This window comes from Panicum hallii, chromosome 4 (genome assembly GCF_002211085.1).
Source record: "Panicum hallii strain FIL2 chromosome 4, PHallii_v3.1, whole genome shotgun sequence".
Lineage (NCBI taxonomy): Eukaryota > Viridiplantae > Streptophyta > Magnoliopsida > Poales > Poaceae > Panicum > Panicum hallii.
The window spans coordinates 4,869,108-4,886,130 of NC_038045.1; the positions used below are offsets into that span (position 1 = coordinate 4,869,108).

A 17,023-nucleotide genomic window follows, 5' to 3' on the forward strand; every position below is an offset into this window, starting at 1 on the left:
GCCGCTGCGGGAGTCCGCAGCGAAGGTTTTTGGCGTCATGTCGACGAGGAATCGCCGAAAGTTGCCCGTACCATCTGCGATGCAAACCCACGAGCCAAAAACGAATGTCGTGCCCTGAGAGGGAATTGATCTGACGAAGTTGAAAGATGCCATCGAGCTCGCCGGTGGATCTTCGACGCGTCCCCCTACTTGGCGCGCCAGCTGTCGGTGTTTAACCGGCTGCCCACCGAGGGATATGCCCAAGGTGGTAAGTTTTGGGTGAGGAGACGCCGAGATCAGGAACTCGAAGGTGCAAGGAACACAAGACTTGGACAGGTTCGGGCCACACGGAGCGTTACACCCTACGTCCTGTTTGGTTTGTATTGCCTTTGGTGTGGAACGATCTAATGATCTTCTGTTTTGAGGGGGTCCCTGACCTCCCTTATAGATCCGAGAGGTCAGAGTTACAAAGATGCTAACCAACCCCCGTCAAGGGATCATACCAGAACACATCTCGAGTAGATCCTCTCCGTGTTGGTTAGCTCTATCTCCTATTTAAACGGGATAAACAAGAGATAAACCAAATGAGTAAGAGATAAGACGGGCTTAATCTCTTAAACTACGTAATGTGCCTAACCTGGTGGCCCCGGGTCTGACACTGCTTGGCGCTAAAAATTGTGGGAAAGGGAGGGGAGGCGGGGGTTGCCAAAATTGGAAGGCAGACCGTATGGGAAGGTAATATTACGGCCGGCTGTAAGTTAGCCAGATCCTATACTTCATATATTACAGACAACATTTCGTAGTCGTACTCAATCGCGACCCATTTATTTGTCAATGACCAGGTGGTGCAGACTAAACATGTCTGCTACTCTGCTTAGACATGTTTCAGGCCAATTAACACACCAACTTGTCAAGTTCGCCCTAATAATTCAACCAGTAGCTAGAATCCCCAAAGTCATCTTTGTCCTTGTGCATCCGCCCCGAATGCATGCCCTATAAACACTCGTTTCTGTCGTCACCACTGCTGCATGCAACTCTCATAGAGCACTCCAGCAACAAGCTAAGGTAAGCTGCTAGGCCAGCTGCCAATGGCGAAACCTTCTTACACATTACTGTTGGGCGCAATGGTGGTGGTGCTCTCGCTTCTGTTGAGCCCCATTGCTTGCTTCCGGAAACTCACAAAGCCAACGCCTACGCCGCCGACCAACTACAACTTCAAGCTAGCTGCATCGTCCCAGCCAAAGTCGATCAGCCACGAGCGGCCGCAGCCAACTACTGTTCCAAAGCCACGCAGCAACCACACCGCTAGCCCCTCGGCGCCGGCAGCGGCGGCTGGTTGTGGGGGCGCCCGGGCGACGTACTACGGCGCCCCCAACAGCGACGGGAGCGAAGGTTAGTGCGCGTGCAATGCAGGCGATCGATGCCTGTGCCGACGCGCGTGACCGTGCCGGAGCTGAAATGGGTCCACTGACTAATGGGTAGAAACATATGCATGCATGCAGGTGGCGCGTGCGGCTACCGGACCGCCGTCGGGAAGCGGCCATTCTCATCGATGATCGCCGCCGGGAGCACGCTGCTGTACAGGGGAGGCCAGGGTTGTGGCGCCTGCTATGAGGTACCTACGCCAGCAGAACGCCCTACTGCTGGCACACGTATACATTTAACAAATGTTAAAACCGCAATTAGTGCTAAGACAACGCGTCCGTCCAGGTCAAATGCGCGAGCAACGCGGCCTGCTCCGGCCAGCCGGTGACCGTCGTCATCACGGACGATCCTCCCGCGGGCTGTTCCCCGGCGAGGCCGCCCACTTCGACATGAGCGGCGCCGCCATGGGCGCCATGACGAGGCGCGGCATGGCCGATAGGCTCCGCGCCGGCGGCGTGCTTAGAGTCCAGTACAGGAGGGTGATGCCGTGCAGGTACCCCCGGCGTGAGCGTCGCGTTCAGGGTGGACCAGGGCGCGAACCCGTTCTACTTCGACGTGCTGGTCGAGTTCGAGGGCGGCGACGGCGACCTCAAAGCCCATGGCGCACAACTGGGGCGCGACGTGGCGCCTCAACAACGGCAGGAAGCTCAGGGCGCCGTTCGGGCTCCGGCTCACCTCCGGCTCCGGCAGGATCCTCGTCGTCAACGATGCCATCCTGGCCACGTGGAAGGCCGGGAAACGTACCGCTCCCAGGTCATCTATCCCTGAGCTTTCACTTCGCTAGCAGTACATACATAGCGGAAAATATAATGTTCGTCCGGGCTGTTGTTCTCGAGGGCAGAAGCTTGAGCTGTGAGTCTTGTGACTAATGTTGCAAGCCGATGCTTAGAAAAATGTGTTTTACTTTGTACATTAGATCCTTTCAGAATTCAAACAAAAACTGTTACTGATTCCTTATGTACTGCAGTGACTGCTGAAATGACAACAAACCTCTAAGTTCAATACCAACTTCCCTCAGCATAGCTTGGATATGATTATGATAGTTATATCTGAAGTTGTGATTTTGGAAGAGAATCTCTTATAGTTTTCCAGCAAACAGTAGAGCCTGTACAAATAGAATCACTATGTTTCTGCCTCGAGTATTGCTGAAAAGTAATTGGTGGGATGAAAAGTAGAAAGAGTTCTATCGGATAATTCAGGATCTTTGACTTGTCGGCCAATTCCTCAAAAAAAAATTTTCTTGGGCACCAGACCTTGAATCAAGCGCATGGTAACAGGAACTAAAATGGCAAAAATTCCCATTTAGCTAACGATTAGGACAACTTTTACGCAATTCCAAGAGAATACCGTATGATAATAAGAACGCAACTAAAATGCTTAATACTATTTTCTTCTAAATGGCACACCACCATAAAATTGGCAAATAGGATCAAAAGTAAATCTGACTTGAAGTATTCTTCCGGGGACTACCAAAAAGAGGATTAGAAAGTTCTTGTTTTTGTTTTGTTTTCATGTATCGGCAACACCAAAACCATGGTCACATAGCTTTTAAAAAAACATGGTCATTACAAATCAAAAAAACTAATGCCCCATACAGGATCAAACTGCAGACCTTCCGCTTACGAAGCCCACGCTCTACCACTGAGCCATAGGGGCCCACATTATTAGTATTTTAATCACCTCTATAAATTACTTAAAATTATTTTCCACCACAACCCCGTACGGATGCCTGGCGGAGCCATGCACGAGTCGGCTGCTCACCAGTTCGGCCCCGAGGCACGCAACTCCATCTCTATAAGTATTTTTTAAGAGACTAAATCGGAAGATTTTCGAGATTGAAGATGAATACATGCACACAATAGCACTATTAGAAACAAGTCTTATAATACCGGATGATCGGTGCCTTACGCATCGCTTCCTAACCCGTACTGCGAGGCTGAGACTAAAAGTCTGGATTTTTGTCAGTGGGTAAAACACCCGGTGCCTAAGGGTCTATTTAGTACCGGGTGAAGATTCCATCCGGTACCAAAACATTTTTATCAAAAAAATATATTAAATCCAAGAAGAGACCCGTACACGCGCACGTGCCGGTGGCCGGGATTCGAACCTGCAACCTCTTGCTTTGCATGCACCTCTCTTACCATCTCACATGCACAACAATTATAATTGATAGGAAGATAATTCTATTTGAAGTAAGTCGTGGAGGATTGCTAATACCGGGTGTGGGTGGAGCATTTAGTACCGGATGATAGCACCACCCGCTACCAATATCTAGCCTTAGATACCGCGTGGTGTTACCACTCTCTAGATCTTTCCATCCACCTTAAAAGTACTGGTATGAAGATGACCCGTACCGGATCATTTTCATGCTAGTACTTTTAGGGTGGATCTTTGGCATGTTTTCTAATAGTGATGAGCATCTCCAAAAGACTGAGCTTGCATATTTTTGAGATTGACAAAATTATCACAGGCGTCTCCAAGAGATTGAGCCCATCTCGCTATCGACGGGCACATTACCTACCGCTAAAAGAATAACGCCGGTTAAATCCTAAAATAAATTTAGAAAAAATATGAGTACTCGTAACGAGGGACTCGAACCCGGATCGGCAAGTTCCTCGACATCGATATGTTTCAACGGCATCGCATCATTAGAGTTGGAGCTGACCGTTTTGCAGCATATCGCTAGCGAGGTTCGGAGTTATGCAAGTATTAGGGAGCTTATGCAACTCGTGCGTTGATATAAGAGCATCTCCAAGAGACTCTTTCTTTATATATTTAGAAATAGAGATTTTGGTTAAAAATTACTCTCCAACTAACCTTTTTTCAATTGGATATCTAAATATAAACCTCCTCTATTCCGGATTTCTCGCTAGCCATAGATGGAGAGCGAGAATGGCTCTCTAGACTACGCATAGGTATAGAAAATATGTTAGAGAATACAAATATATAGAAAACAATTTTTACTCAAATAACTCTCTAAATCTTATTCAGAGAGTAGATTTTAAAATAACATCTCCTGTTGCTCCGTCCCTAAATATTAATAATGGCGGAGCTTCTCTCACGCCAACGAGGCCATGACCCGACCCACCAACCACCCCCACCTCCTAACCCCAACGCCCCACCCTACCCCAGCAGACACAAAAAAAACTCTCAGTTTAGGAGCAAGCTGAAAGGACTCTGAGTTTTTTATCAATCAAAATATACTAAGTTTGACTAAATTTGTAGTACATATTGACTAAATCAACTACAAAAATATACTTGACAACAGATCTAATTGTACTCATTTTACATCATAAATATTATTATTCTTTTTTATAATTTGATTAAACATAGGATAGTTAACTTTGCACAAACTCAGATAGAGGAAGAACTACAATTGTCTATCTTACTGAAAGTAAATCAGTTGATTCCTTCTGAGCCATCTTACCCAAGGCAAACAGGCTTTACAGAGCTGCCAGTTTGTAGGGCATAAGAGCAAATATATTGCTATATATATTAACGGTTTTGTAGGCTGTCTCATGAAGAGCTGTGTAGATTTTTTTTTCTATGGAGAAGAGAAGGGGAGAGAGAGAAAAGCTGTTGTCTCGTAAAACAACGGGCTCATCAACGATTTTTTCACTCGACGAGACAACTTTACCACCGTTGTATGCCCGGTCGTTGCTAGAGGAAGCGATTTTTTCCCCTCGCTGGATCTACTGTGCTGATTCCTTCTCGCCGCGCTAAATTCTTCTTCCTCGCGCGCGAAATCGATTCACCATCTCCATCTGCTGGCAACTCTCTCTCCGTCTCTCCGATGAGGCGACGAACCAGGCCACGGTGCTTTGCCGGTGAAGCATATGGCACGGCTGCCACAAAGGGGGCACGTCCCGACGCTCGAACCCACCTCGTCGTCGAGGCCAGGGAGCTTGCCGGCGGCTGCAGCACACTAGCGGCATCTTCGTCACCGGGCCCGAACCCAACGCGCCCCTCCTCGTCGCGGCCAGCGAGCTTGCCGGCGGCTGCAGCACCCCAGGCGGCATCTTCGTCACCGGCATCAATCCAAGACCGCATGTGTGTATGTGTATTCGATGTTCTGCTACTAGATTACATTAATAATTACTAATTAGCAAGGGTTTTCTTGATATACGCGACTAGCTAGCTGCTGTTCATGATTGCCCTCTGGTATAGTTATTTGCATGAACTTTTTCATCGAGATGTGATCATTTTTTTAATCTTTTCGTATAGTATACAATAAATATTTTATTTGAATATCTATATCTATACGTAGGATACTTCTCGTGTATAATTTGCCTACAACTAGTGGAGCTGAAAGTGATATGTACTTTATTGCTACAACACCACGGTGACATAAAAATCTACAAAGTGAAAATACGTAAAAGATCACAACGTTGATTTGGCTCATGCATAAATTTAGGACTCATGGATTATCACGAAACAACTAAACAGACAATCTATTATATGAGTTCTTTGTTAGATCATCTAAAGATTACGTGGTAATACATGAGACCACCTATTAGACAACACACTAAGTTAACCATCTTTTACAACGGCACAGTACTAACGTTTGGACCAGCGTCTGTAATTAGGTTAATCAACAACTCTTTTATCTAACTACCATACCATGTGCAATGAACTTTTTCACCACGAAGTTCTGATACAGTATTTACCAACCTATAAGCAATTAACCAAAGTACTGTATCTACCACCAGAGCATGGACGATCGAGATCGATCTGTGGAATGGGATCCATAAGTCATTGATGGGGCATCACGTATTGTCGCGTCGAATCGCCATGGCTCGACTTTAATGTGCGGCAGTGCGCATGCTTGTGCCCACGCGCCGGCGAGCCATGCCCAGCTCGCGCCGTGATGACAAGGACGGCGGCACCTCCGTTCTCTTCGGCCCGGTCGAGGTCGAGTGGCGGTGTTGCCGTCCACTGATCCCCTGGCTTACCCTCGCAGCGCGCTCTACCTTGGAGCTTACCCTCTTCAGGCGCAGGGACTGCCGGATCCTGTCCTTCTTTCTCTCCCGCACTGACAACGACGACGACGGCAACGATCTCCTCGTCGACCTGCTGCCCGCCGCGGCGCCCCGGCGGTGGTCACCGTCGTAGTCGTCGTCGGAGGAGGATGATGAGGAGGATGAGCCTGTGCCGTCGCGGGTCGTGCTGCTGCTGGGCTGCCCCAGCTCGACGTCCCGCTCCCGCCGGCCGCGTCGGCCGCGGTGCACGCGCTTGGTGTCGCGCACCTTCTGCCAGAGGAGGCCGAGCGCGCCGCAGCAGGCCGAGCAGGGCTTCCACACCATCTTGAAGGCGTTCTTGGCCACGCACTTGACGATGCCCAGCTTGCACAGGACATACCCGAACAGCAGCACTGTACGTTGTGCCAACAGAAGGTAATACATTAACCAGATGTGACAAGATCTGCACGCATGGCATGCTCCATTCATTCGACTGTGTGTGTTCTTATACCAATGTAGGTGACGATGATAACCACGAAGAGCCTGAGCAGGCTGGAGATGCAGACGTGCTCGATGAAGCAGGGCAGGTCCCATGTCCCTGAGCAAACGCTCCTTTGACATAGAGCGAGAAAAAAAGAAAGGGAAAAACTTGCTATCATTCAATGGCGTGTGGAATTCACTTTCTGGCAGAAACTAGAAGGAAGAAAGAAGAGCGGCGTAATCCATCCACCACTCCTGGATGCTAATTAATTGCAGCAAAAAATAAATAAATCGAATGTCGTCAAGATGAACTTACTCGCAGGAGGCGCCGAAGAGCACCTTGAACGGCGCGGACACGACGTTCCCGACAAGCGTGCCAACGCCGTTCGCCGCCGAGCTCACGACGGACCCCATCGATCTCCTCTGCCCTGGAATGAAAGGGCCTGTTAATTCGTCGGCTGATCTTGGTGTGGCTGGGGCGAGCGAGCGCAGGAGGACAAGGACGCGGCGGTTACCTTCGCGGGATGGAAGATCTACCAAGTACTAGTAACTGCCTAATCGCTCGTCTTTTTTTTTTCTTTCCTTTTGGTGGGAACTGCGTAGCTCTAACCGCTCGTGCAGGATGCTCGCAAGAGTTCGGATGGCAGCCCAGCGATGTGGAGTCCACCACTCCGCTAGAGGTGCGAACTGCGAAGCCAGGATTTAGCCAGTGACCTGATGAATTAGTGGAAATTGTGGAATTGGATCGCTTGATCATACATGGTGATGGTATCATCAACACATCTAATGATCTAAATGACTATTTGGTTCTGCCACATTGGATGTTTGGACACCAATTAGAAGTCTTAAATATAGTCTAAGTACAAAACCAATTGTATAAATGGAGGCTAATTCGCAAGATGAATCCATTAAACTTAATTGATTCATGATTTAACCATGTTGTGCTACAGTAAATATGTTCTAATGACAGATTAATTAGGCTGTGTCGTTGATTAGCACAAGCTTACCCTCTATTGAGCATACGAACATTCAACATGATCCGGATTAAAAATTAATTCCGGATCCAAACATCTTTCTAAATTTCTAAATTAGTGGTTCGCCCATGCCTGCATCGATGAATGGCAAAGATGGGAGATTGCAACAACGAACAGTTTTGGACAGGAGACTGGGTTAGTGGGAGATGTACCTTCGCTGTGGTCAGTGAGACGCTCCGCAATACGCCGGTGGCGCGTGCTCAGAGCGTGAGATTCCGAGAATGAACTTGAGAAGAAGAAGAAACAATTGAAGAAGCAGTTAGCCGCCACAGATGTTGGGCCGGGGCTCTTGTTGAGCAAGCAGCAGGGAAAGTGATGGTTTGGAGCAGTAGCGAAGGACGCGACAAAATCAAGGTATTGCCGAGACAACGAGCTAAAAAAATGCATGCCGTAATTTAAACGTTTTTCACAACAAGCAAATGTAAAATGAGACTGAAATGAGAGCGAATGTTCAAGATATACCTATAAATTACTAGATATTGCTGGAGGCCTAGAGTCTAGACACTGGATAATGTAAAAATATACCGTTTTGGTTAATTTTTTTCTTCCCCTTGCAATTTTTCAACCATGGTTAGGATGGCGGCGGGGCGCTGGCACTCAGCAAGATGGCTAGGACGGCGGCGGAGCGGCGCCAATGTGCGGAGGCGGGCTGGAGCCTGGAGCCGGACTTGCAGGCAAACTGGCGAAGGCGCGGACGCTCCTGGCTCCTGGCAGTGCAGCTCCTGCCGCCGCCACAGCCACCACAGCCACAGCTCCCAAATTCCCAAATCCCAAATCTCTGTGACCGGACTCTCTTAGGGCCTGTTCGTTTCCCACCCTCTAAACTTTAGACCCACATATCAAAGAGAATCTTGCTATTTAGAAGTATTAAATAAAATCTGTTTATAAAATTTTTTGCACAGCTGTGTGCTAATTCGCGAGACAAATTTAATGAGCCTAATTAATCCATAATTTGCTACAGTGATGCTACAGTAATTATTCACTAATCATGGACTAATATACCTCATTAGATTCGTCTCGCGAATTAGCACTAGGGTTCTGCAATTAGTTTTGTAATTAGACTTTATTTAATACTTCTAAATGATAAGATTTTTTTTATGTGATCCCTCTAAACTTTTAAGTATCCGGAATGGAACACACCCTTAGTCTCTTAGCAGTGCCCTGAAAAGTAAAAACCAAAGAGGAAACCAACTAACCAAGTCACCAACAACTTGACAGAAGGCAGAGGCGGGCGGCGGCGGCCGGGCGGCGGGCGGGCGGGGGCGGGGGCGCGGGGCTGCGGGCGGCGGGCGGCGGCGCGCGGCGGCGCGCGGCGTGCGGGCGGGCGGCGGGCGGGAGCCTGGAGCAGAGCGGGCGGCGTGCGGATAGGGTTAGATCATCTTTCGTAATTGGTTTGTGCAAGTGTTTTCTGTTCAGTTTATTTATAACTTTGATTGGTTTGCACAATTTATATTTTCTAATCGTGTAGGGATGGACTAGCTAGCAGTTTCTTCATCTGATTAATTGATAACTGACGTGCGGTCATTTTTTTAAAAAAAATGTAGTATAAAAGTCGTCGGCCTTATTGACCTTTTCCACACTACAAAATCTTCTTATTTTCTCTCATCGTATAGTTAATTGCCTATACTGCAGAAAAGTTCAGTATCATGCATTGCTTGTTGAATTACTTTGAACATGTTGCCTCTAAAAGAACGCTTCGGAGTCAGTTGTTTGCCTTTCTAATTTTTTTTGCTAAACTATGGTTACTTGGTTAGTTTGTCAACATCTCCCTGACACCCTGACATTTTAAGCTATTTGGTGAACTGCCAGTCATAAAATTCAACATGCTATTGGTGATAACAAAAAGATATGTCTACCTAGCCAAAGACTTGTTTCAATCAACAGGCCAGACATGGGTTTTAAGCTTTTAGTCTTTAGATTTCAGTAATGATTAAGATTTGTGGCAGCAAGAAACTTTGAGAGTCCTACAGGGGTGAACGAGGGTCTTTCCGGATTAGTCAATTTATATTTGATAAAAAAGTATGCAGATTCAAGTAATTTTTTTCTCACTTATAGCAGATTAATCAATTGTTCCTGTGATTCCATTAGTGGCAGGTCATTTGTTATTTTTCCAGCAGTTTGGCAGTACTTACTCACTCTCCTTTCAAGTAGTGGTTCCTTATACGCCACTACCTTTTCAAACTTTCTAAATCTTTGCTTTTTTTATTGTTCTTAATGAAAGAACAGAGAGCTCTTGCCACATTGATCTGGACAAATCATAGGTAAAGGAATGCAGTAATTAAAGGTATTTAGATCAGACTTTTCTTTGTTATTGTTGTCACAGGTTGGATCAAGTCTAAGGTTGGTTGAACCTAGATGTAACTTTTGAGGAGAAAAGGTTGACATGATGTGGCAAAATCATCCATATTTCTTCACACACCTTAAACTGTTATGATCCTGACATGATGGTCTGTGCTGCCAATTCCAGGCTTTCTAACTAACCAGTTGATGAATGGTGTTAATTAAGATTTAAGAAGTTATTTCTACTATTTGAGTTCCAAGGTTTCACACTGACTGCTGTAGAATACTACTCTTGGTATCAATGAAAAGGTACTCAAAATCATGGACAAAGCAAATCAGTACTTATTCCAATGCTTATTGGTTGTTGATTTTGTCTTTAAGACAAATGTCTATGTTTTTTTGGGAATAGGAAACATGGCTTTTGTTAGTGCGAGAAACACTCTGAGCTTTTAGACCAAAAAGATTATACTGATAATGTTGTTGACAAGCTTGACGATAATGATTTGTGTACTTTAGTCTTCACTTTTTGTATCTAACTTTTATCTTGTGGATCTAGGAAAGAACGATACGCTGTTTGTGTCGGTGTGTTGGTGATATATATTTTAGGTGTATACTACTTTCCAAGATGCTGAAATATACTTATGTTCTGATTGATTTGGCTATTTTCCTTTTTCAGAAAATTATTGTTGCCAAAGCTCTGAAATCTGATGATGTTGAGCCAAGAAGATATACCCTGGATTGTTTGCCTTAGAGATCGGTTTGGAGCTGAGGGTTCTCTTGCCAGATGCATTGTTATAAATGACAGCCACCCCCCCCCCCCCCCCCCCCCCCCCCCCCCGCAGGCGTCTAGATGACTACTAAGCCAGGAGCAGACAGCTACTTGTTCATATGGTACAACTGTATAGATATGTTGGTAATTTTTTTACCTTGAAAGAATATGTTGTATCTCCAGTATGTCTGTTTGCATTATATATCGGTTCACTGAAACTTCTGATGCACGGAGAGCTCTGCAATGTAAAGTACTTTCAGTAGTGTACTCCTCTCAAATTCTGAACCCCCTATGGAGGTGTACAAGTTGATTAAATGGTATTTTTCAACAGTTGGAAATATGTTCTGTCAATCTATAAAAGTTTATATTTTGCTGCATCAAACTAGTACCTTCCACTAGATGACTGCATTCTGCACCTATTTTCACCTGTTTTTGAAATATGCAGTGCCTACTCAAGTGACTTGCTGCATCTTATAGTTTGGCTGCATCCATGCCTTTTAGCAATGGGAGACACAAAGTAGTAGTCCACTAGTCCCAGGTCCCAGCATCTCAAGCTCCAGTTGCACACACATCTACAGAGATAAAAGGAAGACCCTCAAAAGTTTGGATCTCACGAATGTAATTGTTCATACTGACTGGTCTGTCAATCATTACAGGTCAACCTTTCTCAAAGGATGCCTCGCACCTTTCCCTGCAGGTTTTCCTGGGCTGCCTTTTCTGGTCTCTGGGTGAGTGCAGCCATTGCACGCGTGCTCAGACAGAGTCACCGGAGCACAGGAAGAAAGACTGCGCTCCAGGGCTGCACATAACAAAGCTGTGGTGGTTAAAATGCCAACGCAGACTTGGCACTGATTCTTTTCAGCCTTGTTCTGTCTGTAGGTTGGACCGGTGGTGATTGCTGAAGAACGAAGATGGTAGACTGACCTAACCTCTGAGCAGGTGAAAAAAAAAATCATTTCCGTATGTAACATCATTGGGTCCGTGTGTTAAATTATTGAAGCCTATATTGGTTAATGATGAGCCGATGCAATTGCATGTGTGTTTACACACTGTTCCTTGTGTCCTGGTGTCAAAGTTGTTGGTGGCGCCTTATAGGGGCTAGCTAATCTGGGTAGGCTCTTGGGTGGATCTGAGTTGTTATATATGACAAAATCTATCTAACCTGATTGTCTCAACCTGCCCCTGTTCTGTACTTTGTCCTTCCTTTCTTTTTTTTCTCGGGGGAAATAGCTGAAAAATAGTAGGGAGGTGTGCTACTGTATGGTTCCTTTTATTTTAGGTAACAAATAGTAGCTTCTCAAGTCATACTTGAACCAGTTTTAGTTAGTCTTACACTCTTACTTCCGTATTTCTTGAACCAGCAGGACATGCCCAGATTACAGCAGTACTGCCTCTGTTCAAAACAGAAAAAACAGGGGTACCAGTGTACATGCCTTGTATCAGAACTTGCACCCTTCTTAAAGTTAATTTCTTGAAACATTTCACCAGCCGGCCCAGTTTAACTGTTTTACTGAACCCCAAATCCATGACCTTCAGTTATTGTCTGAACATGATGGCTGGGTACCAAGTACTAACCAACACACATGCCATGGAATGTAGATCATTAGATCAGGAACCAGGTCCTAGGAATTCAGCATCATGTCTGAACCAGACTTACTAATGGCACTCTAAATCTATTCACCAAGTTGGGGCATCTCTTGCCGTCCACTTGGCGAGAGGAACAGAGGACATCAACTGGGAATTTGATAGTGTCAGTTGACCTTAACCATGCCGCTAGCTCTCTCTTGCATGCAGGGTTGCAGCAGCACAGCACATGAAGACACCGAACGCGGTTGGGAGCAAAAGGCGCTGCCTTTTCCCCTGTGTTCTTGTCTATTGCACTTGGATGCTCGCCGCTGCCGTTTGCAAGGCCTCAGATGCTGCTGAAGCAAAGGGGAAAAGCCCGTCGTGCTGGGTGTGATCAGCATTATCCACGGTACAGGCCAGCTGCTAGTCTTACCACGTCCTGATGGTCAGGTTCATGCTAGGCTGTTTGTTCCTGATCACCTTTTTAGCTTTCTTGCACTCGCCTTTAACCTTTGATGGTTGCTGGTGTGAAGCTTCGCCCAGGCCCATGGCTGATGCTTCTTTGCACTGCATGCATCTCACTGGTTGGTCAGAGATGAGAGGCGCGTTGTAGGTCATACAGGTTGGTGAAACAGGGACAGTGGAGTTATTTTATCAGTAACCTGCAATTAACCACTTAGGACCCCTCTCACCGACCATTTTCTTTCTTTCTTTTTCTACAAGGGAATTCTGGTGGCGTGCGTCCACGGACGCGTACCGTGCGGCACATTTACGGCAGTTGCGCCATGCGGCCCTGTTCCCAGGACAGACGGTGCCCGGAAGGACGGGCACGCCATGGCCTCCCTCACCGAGGCCATGGAGCAGCGCCATTGATGGCCAGGGTTATCGTTCTTGGAAGGGGTGGTTGCTGGCTGCTGCTGTGCCCTCCCTGTGCAAGCTAGCTGGAGGCCACTACGGCGGCTACAGCTCCTACCACCCCACGGCAGCGTTGCAGGGGTGACGCAGATGGAGAAGGTGAGACTCGGGCGCCGACGGCAGCAGCGGTAACCCTTGCCAGCCGGGGACCATGCGCCAGCGCGTGGGTGCGCTAACCTCGAGGACGAATGCTGTAATGGCGTGTCCTCGTCCGACCCTCCATGGGAAAGGAGACCCGAATTGAAGCAGGCGAGACAAGAGGCAGCAGGCAGGGATCCGTCGGAGCCCAGCTAGGACCACCGCGCAGGGACGGCCGGAGATGGCGAAGATCCAGAAGCTGGGGGCATGCAGGCAGCTGGCACGGCGGCCCTGCCCATACACTGTGCAGGCCGCAGCGTGGATTCTACTTTGTACAGCTGGTGCCTGGACTTACCAGTTTACCACTACACGATTACATGTGGTCAACTGGTCAAGGTCAACGGTTCAACACTGCACGACCGTTTCAGACCACCGTCCGGTAGACGCAGATCGCAGCAAGGTGCAAGGCTACGGCCGGGATGAAACGCTGGTTCCAGTTACAACGAGTGGTCTGTTACTGTTCTACTCGTGAGGTCAGTTCTAGACTTGCAGTTGACGGTTTGAGACAGGGATTTTGAGTTGCGTACACCTCTATTCGCTTGTCTACAACCTCGAATAAAACTGACCACAGATGCTGCTCCTACCAGAACGGCCACGGCCCTTGCTCTCAACGAGGCTACGCCGCTACGGAGTACACTACACCCATTGGGCGCCAGAGGTTTCAGACTTCTGGGACGGCGAGGCCGGCCGGTTGGTCGGAATCCGCATCTCTGCAGGCAGCAGGCAGCCGGCCGGGGAGGATCGGCGGTGGCCGCCAAGCGCAACGGGCAGCCCCGGCGCGGTAGCCTTGTCGCTTCCCCTGGCGCGGCGCGGCGCGGCGCGTGGCGTGGCAGTGGCACTGCTCGGTCGCGGCCGCGTCCAAGCGAGGGCGAGACCGGAGCTCGCCGCGCGATGCGCGCATGTGACCAGACCGCCGGCGTGCGGCCGGCCGGCCACGGCCACGGCCACGGACGTCAGCTTAGCGTGCGGCCAAAGGTAAATTAATTAGGGTTAGTGTAGGGATGTGTACGGCCGGGTCGCGCATGTGAACCGGCTTTTAACCGTAGGGATCTGTCGTAACCTCGCATCGCACTGTTCACTCGCCCGTAGTGATCTGATGTGCTTGTCCGGCTCCGTCTCCAGGCTCGATCTGCAGCTGGCGCCTGTCTGAACTCGCTGCTAAGCATGCAGGAGGGAGTAATCGCTAGATCTGAGTGTGCCGGTACGAGTGCCGGCGATGGGTAAACTTTTGTACGGTGCGGCCGTTGATGTACTGCAAGGGCATTGTTTAATTATCCAGGGCTAGGTACAGTAACTTTTCCTTTTGACCATGGTAGCGGGACTTGAGGACCAAGATGCAGTGACTACTTCTGTTCTGGCAACGGTATGTACTCCTGCTGCTGAAGCTGGTTATATATTATTACTAGGACTGGATAAAATTACAGGATGCCTTCCAGCTGAAGGATGGAATGTGCTGGGTTAAAGATCCTTTTAACCCTGCAGGTCCAGCAAAGAAGGTGGTCTTTTGGGCAAAGCAAAACAGGAGTAAACTAACAAAAGAAGCTTTTTACCCTAATAATGTTTGTTTAGGGCAGGTCTCTGTCTTACCATGAGCCCACCCATTAACCCAGGTTCCACGGGCAGTAATTAATAACCAACCAACATCCACGCAGAGAGCCAATGATGAAACAAAACCCTACCTAGATCGATGCACCCTGCAAGAGTCTATAAAGATTTTGGAAAAAGAAAAAAAAAAGATGCGTATGCACTCGAGCACAGAAGGACAGGGGCAGTGCATCATAGGAATCCCAGGTGGGATGAGCCACTTCTTTTTTTCTTTTACTCGCCTTTGCCGCCGGATCCTCCTCCAATATCGATCTCACGCTCGCATCATGGTGACATGATGGATGATCCCCCATGTGGCCCGTCCTGCACCTCATCACATGCAGCGCAACGCCCCAACAAAGCTAGAGCTATCGCGGTTGAAGAGAGGAGAGCAGACAGAGGAGGATCCTTGGCGTGAACTGTGACTGGCAAAGTGGCAATGCAAGGGAGGGACCCCGATTCGACCCAATCATTTTCGCACGCGCGTCACACAATAGCACCTGGATCTTTTCACGCATGTTTATGTTGCCAAACTCACCGCGTGATGCTGTCGCTAATGAACGTGAAAGCTCAAGTGAAAAATATTCCATATATGAATGTATATTTTTTTTTCAGAAGACATATGTGATGTACTATATCGTATAGGACTTCTTGTATCGTTGCCACGTAGGTTTTTTTTTCAGTTTGATGTGCCACTGACACGTGGGGTTGACTGTATGTTTATTTAGTTTCCCAGGACAAAGATCTGATGCACCGTCTCGCTCGTGTACCGTCTCAATCTGTACTTGCTTTTCCTGTACACGTAGACATACCACTCACCAAGTACATTCTGTGCTCTCCGATCCGTCCTTCTGAAAGCGGACCATCGAGTTTTTATGCAAGGCAGGCCACTGCATGCACTACAGTGCCTATGATGTTGACCAGGTACAGACAGCTAGCTCCATTACAGCATTTTTTTTCTCTCAAAATTATGGCACACTAACTACTACCTCACGTAGCATCGTCATCTCGCATGCATGCATGTCTCCGTCCAATAATGCGTACAAGACGTGTTTTGTCCGTGCCAGCGACCTGCTGCCCGTCCATGACTTTGAGCAAGCAACAAACTTGGATCAGCTGGGTTAGTGACACGAATATAAAAGCAGCCTAAGCTAATCGTTTCCTCGGCCGTGAAAGCGACTGCACTAATGCCCGTCACTAAACTAATCGTGCTGCTAAGATGCCATCCATTCATGCATGTACAAATGTGATGGCCAGAAATGAATGTCGTCATGTCGAGATTGATCTTATATCTATCTATCTATCCATCGACCGATCGATCACGCAACCGAACGATCGAGCACGCAGCCACGCACGAGCCCGACCACCCAACAAGCGTACACGCCATGTGACAAGGAACATGCGTGCGCATGCATGCATGGACACGCTACGACAACAGGCAGTGATGTGCCTGGCGCTGGCTAGCTAGCTCACTTCACTGCCGGCCGTCGTCTCGTCGTCTCCCCGAGGCCTTATTCCATTACACCTGAATTTATTCCGAGCAGAAAATAATAGGTATAATAAGAGACTCGTAACAGGTACAACAAGAGATCGGAATTTATTCCGGATCGGAAACTAATCGTAACAAAATACATTATTTTGGTAGATATAAAATAGATTCGTCGGTGCATGCATGCATCAGGATCCGATTGATATCATCCTCTCGTCTGGTCGGATCCTCCAGCGCCTTTTCACATTTGCTGATTGGGTTGGTTGGGCTCCCCTGTAGCTGTTCTTGTGTTGCATGCACAGCAATGTGACAACCGGGTTTACCTCTTCCGGGGGACCCCAGCTGGCAGCTGCTGACCCTGCACATCACTCATGGAGCAGTATCAACAAGGTTATGGAGGGATCGT

The 17,023-nt window shown here is 47.9% G+C and overlaps 1 protein-coding gene, 1 long non-coding RNA gene and 1 pseudogene across 12 annotated transcripts; 2 read left to right on the top strand and 1 right to left on the bottom strand.

Annotated features, from left to right (window-relative positions):
• The first annotated feature begins 1,067 nt into the window (after positions 1-1,067).
• Positions 1,068-2,172, top strand: LOC112890995 (annotated as a pseudogene).
• Positions 2,173-5,914: 3,742 nt separating this feature from the next.
• Positions 5,915-9,114, bottom strand: LOC112890997. 2 transcript variants are annotated; one of them, XM_025957892.1, is made up of 4 exons: positions 9,073-9,114; positions 7,159-7,270; positions 6,874-6,974; positions 5,915-6,775 (listed from the first exon to the last, which is right to left on the bottom strand). In XM_025957892.1, the coding sequence occupies exons 2-4, from the start codon at positions 7,254-7,256 to the stop codon at positions 6,207-6,209; spliced, it is 768 nt and encodes a 255-aa protein (XP_025813677.1). In that variant the 5' UTR covers positions 7,257-7,270; positions 9,073-9,114; the 3' UTR covers positions 5,915-6,206. The 2 variants fall into 2 exon arrangements, with proteins under 2 accessions (XP_025813677.1, XP_025813676.1); XM_025957891.1 differs by lacking the exon at positions 9,073-9,114 and adding an exon at positions 7,358-7,687.
• A 1,882-nt stretch (positions 9,115-10,996) lies between these two features.
• On the top strand, positions 10,997-14,905 carry LOC112890999. Of its 10 annotated transcripts, XR_003228388.1 has the most exons (7): positions 10,997-11,543; positions 11,623-11,653; positions 11,805-12,900; positions 13,025-13,113; positions 13,215-14,017; positions 14,132-14,519; positions 14,667-14,905. It is a non-coding gene; the product is annotated as an uncharacterized LOC112890999 (long non-coding RNA). The 10 variants fall into 10 exon arrangements; XR_003228386.1 differs by having other exon boundaries at positions 10,997-11,864; positions 12,703-12,900; XR_003228382.1 differs by having other exon boundaries at positions 10,997-11,864; positions 12,720-12,900.
• The last annotated feature ends 2,118 nt before the right edge of the window (positions 14,906-17,023 follow it).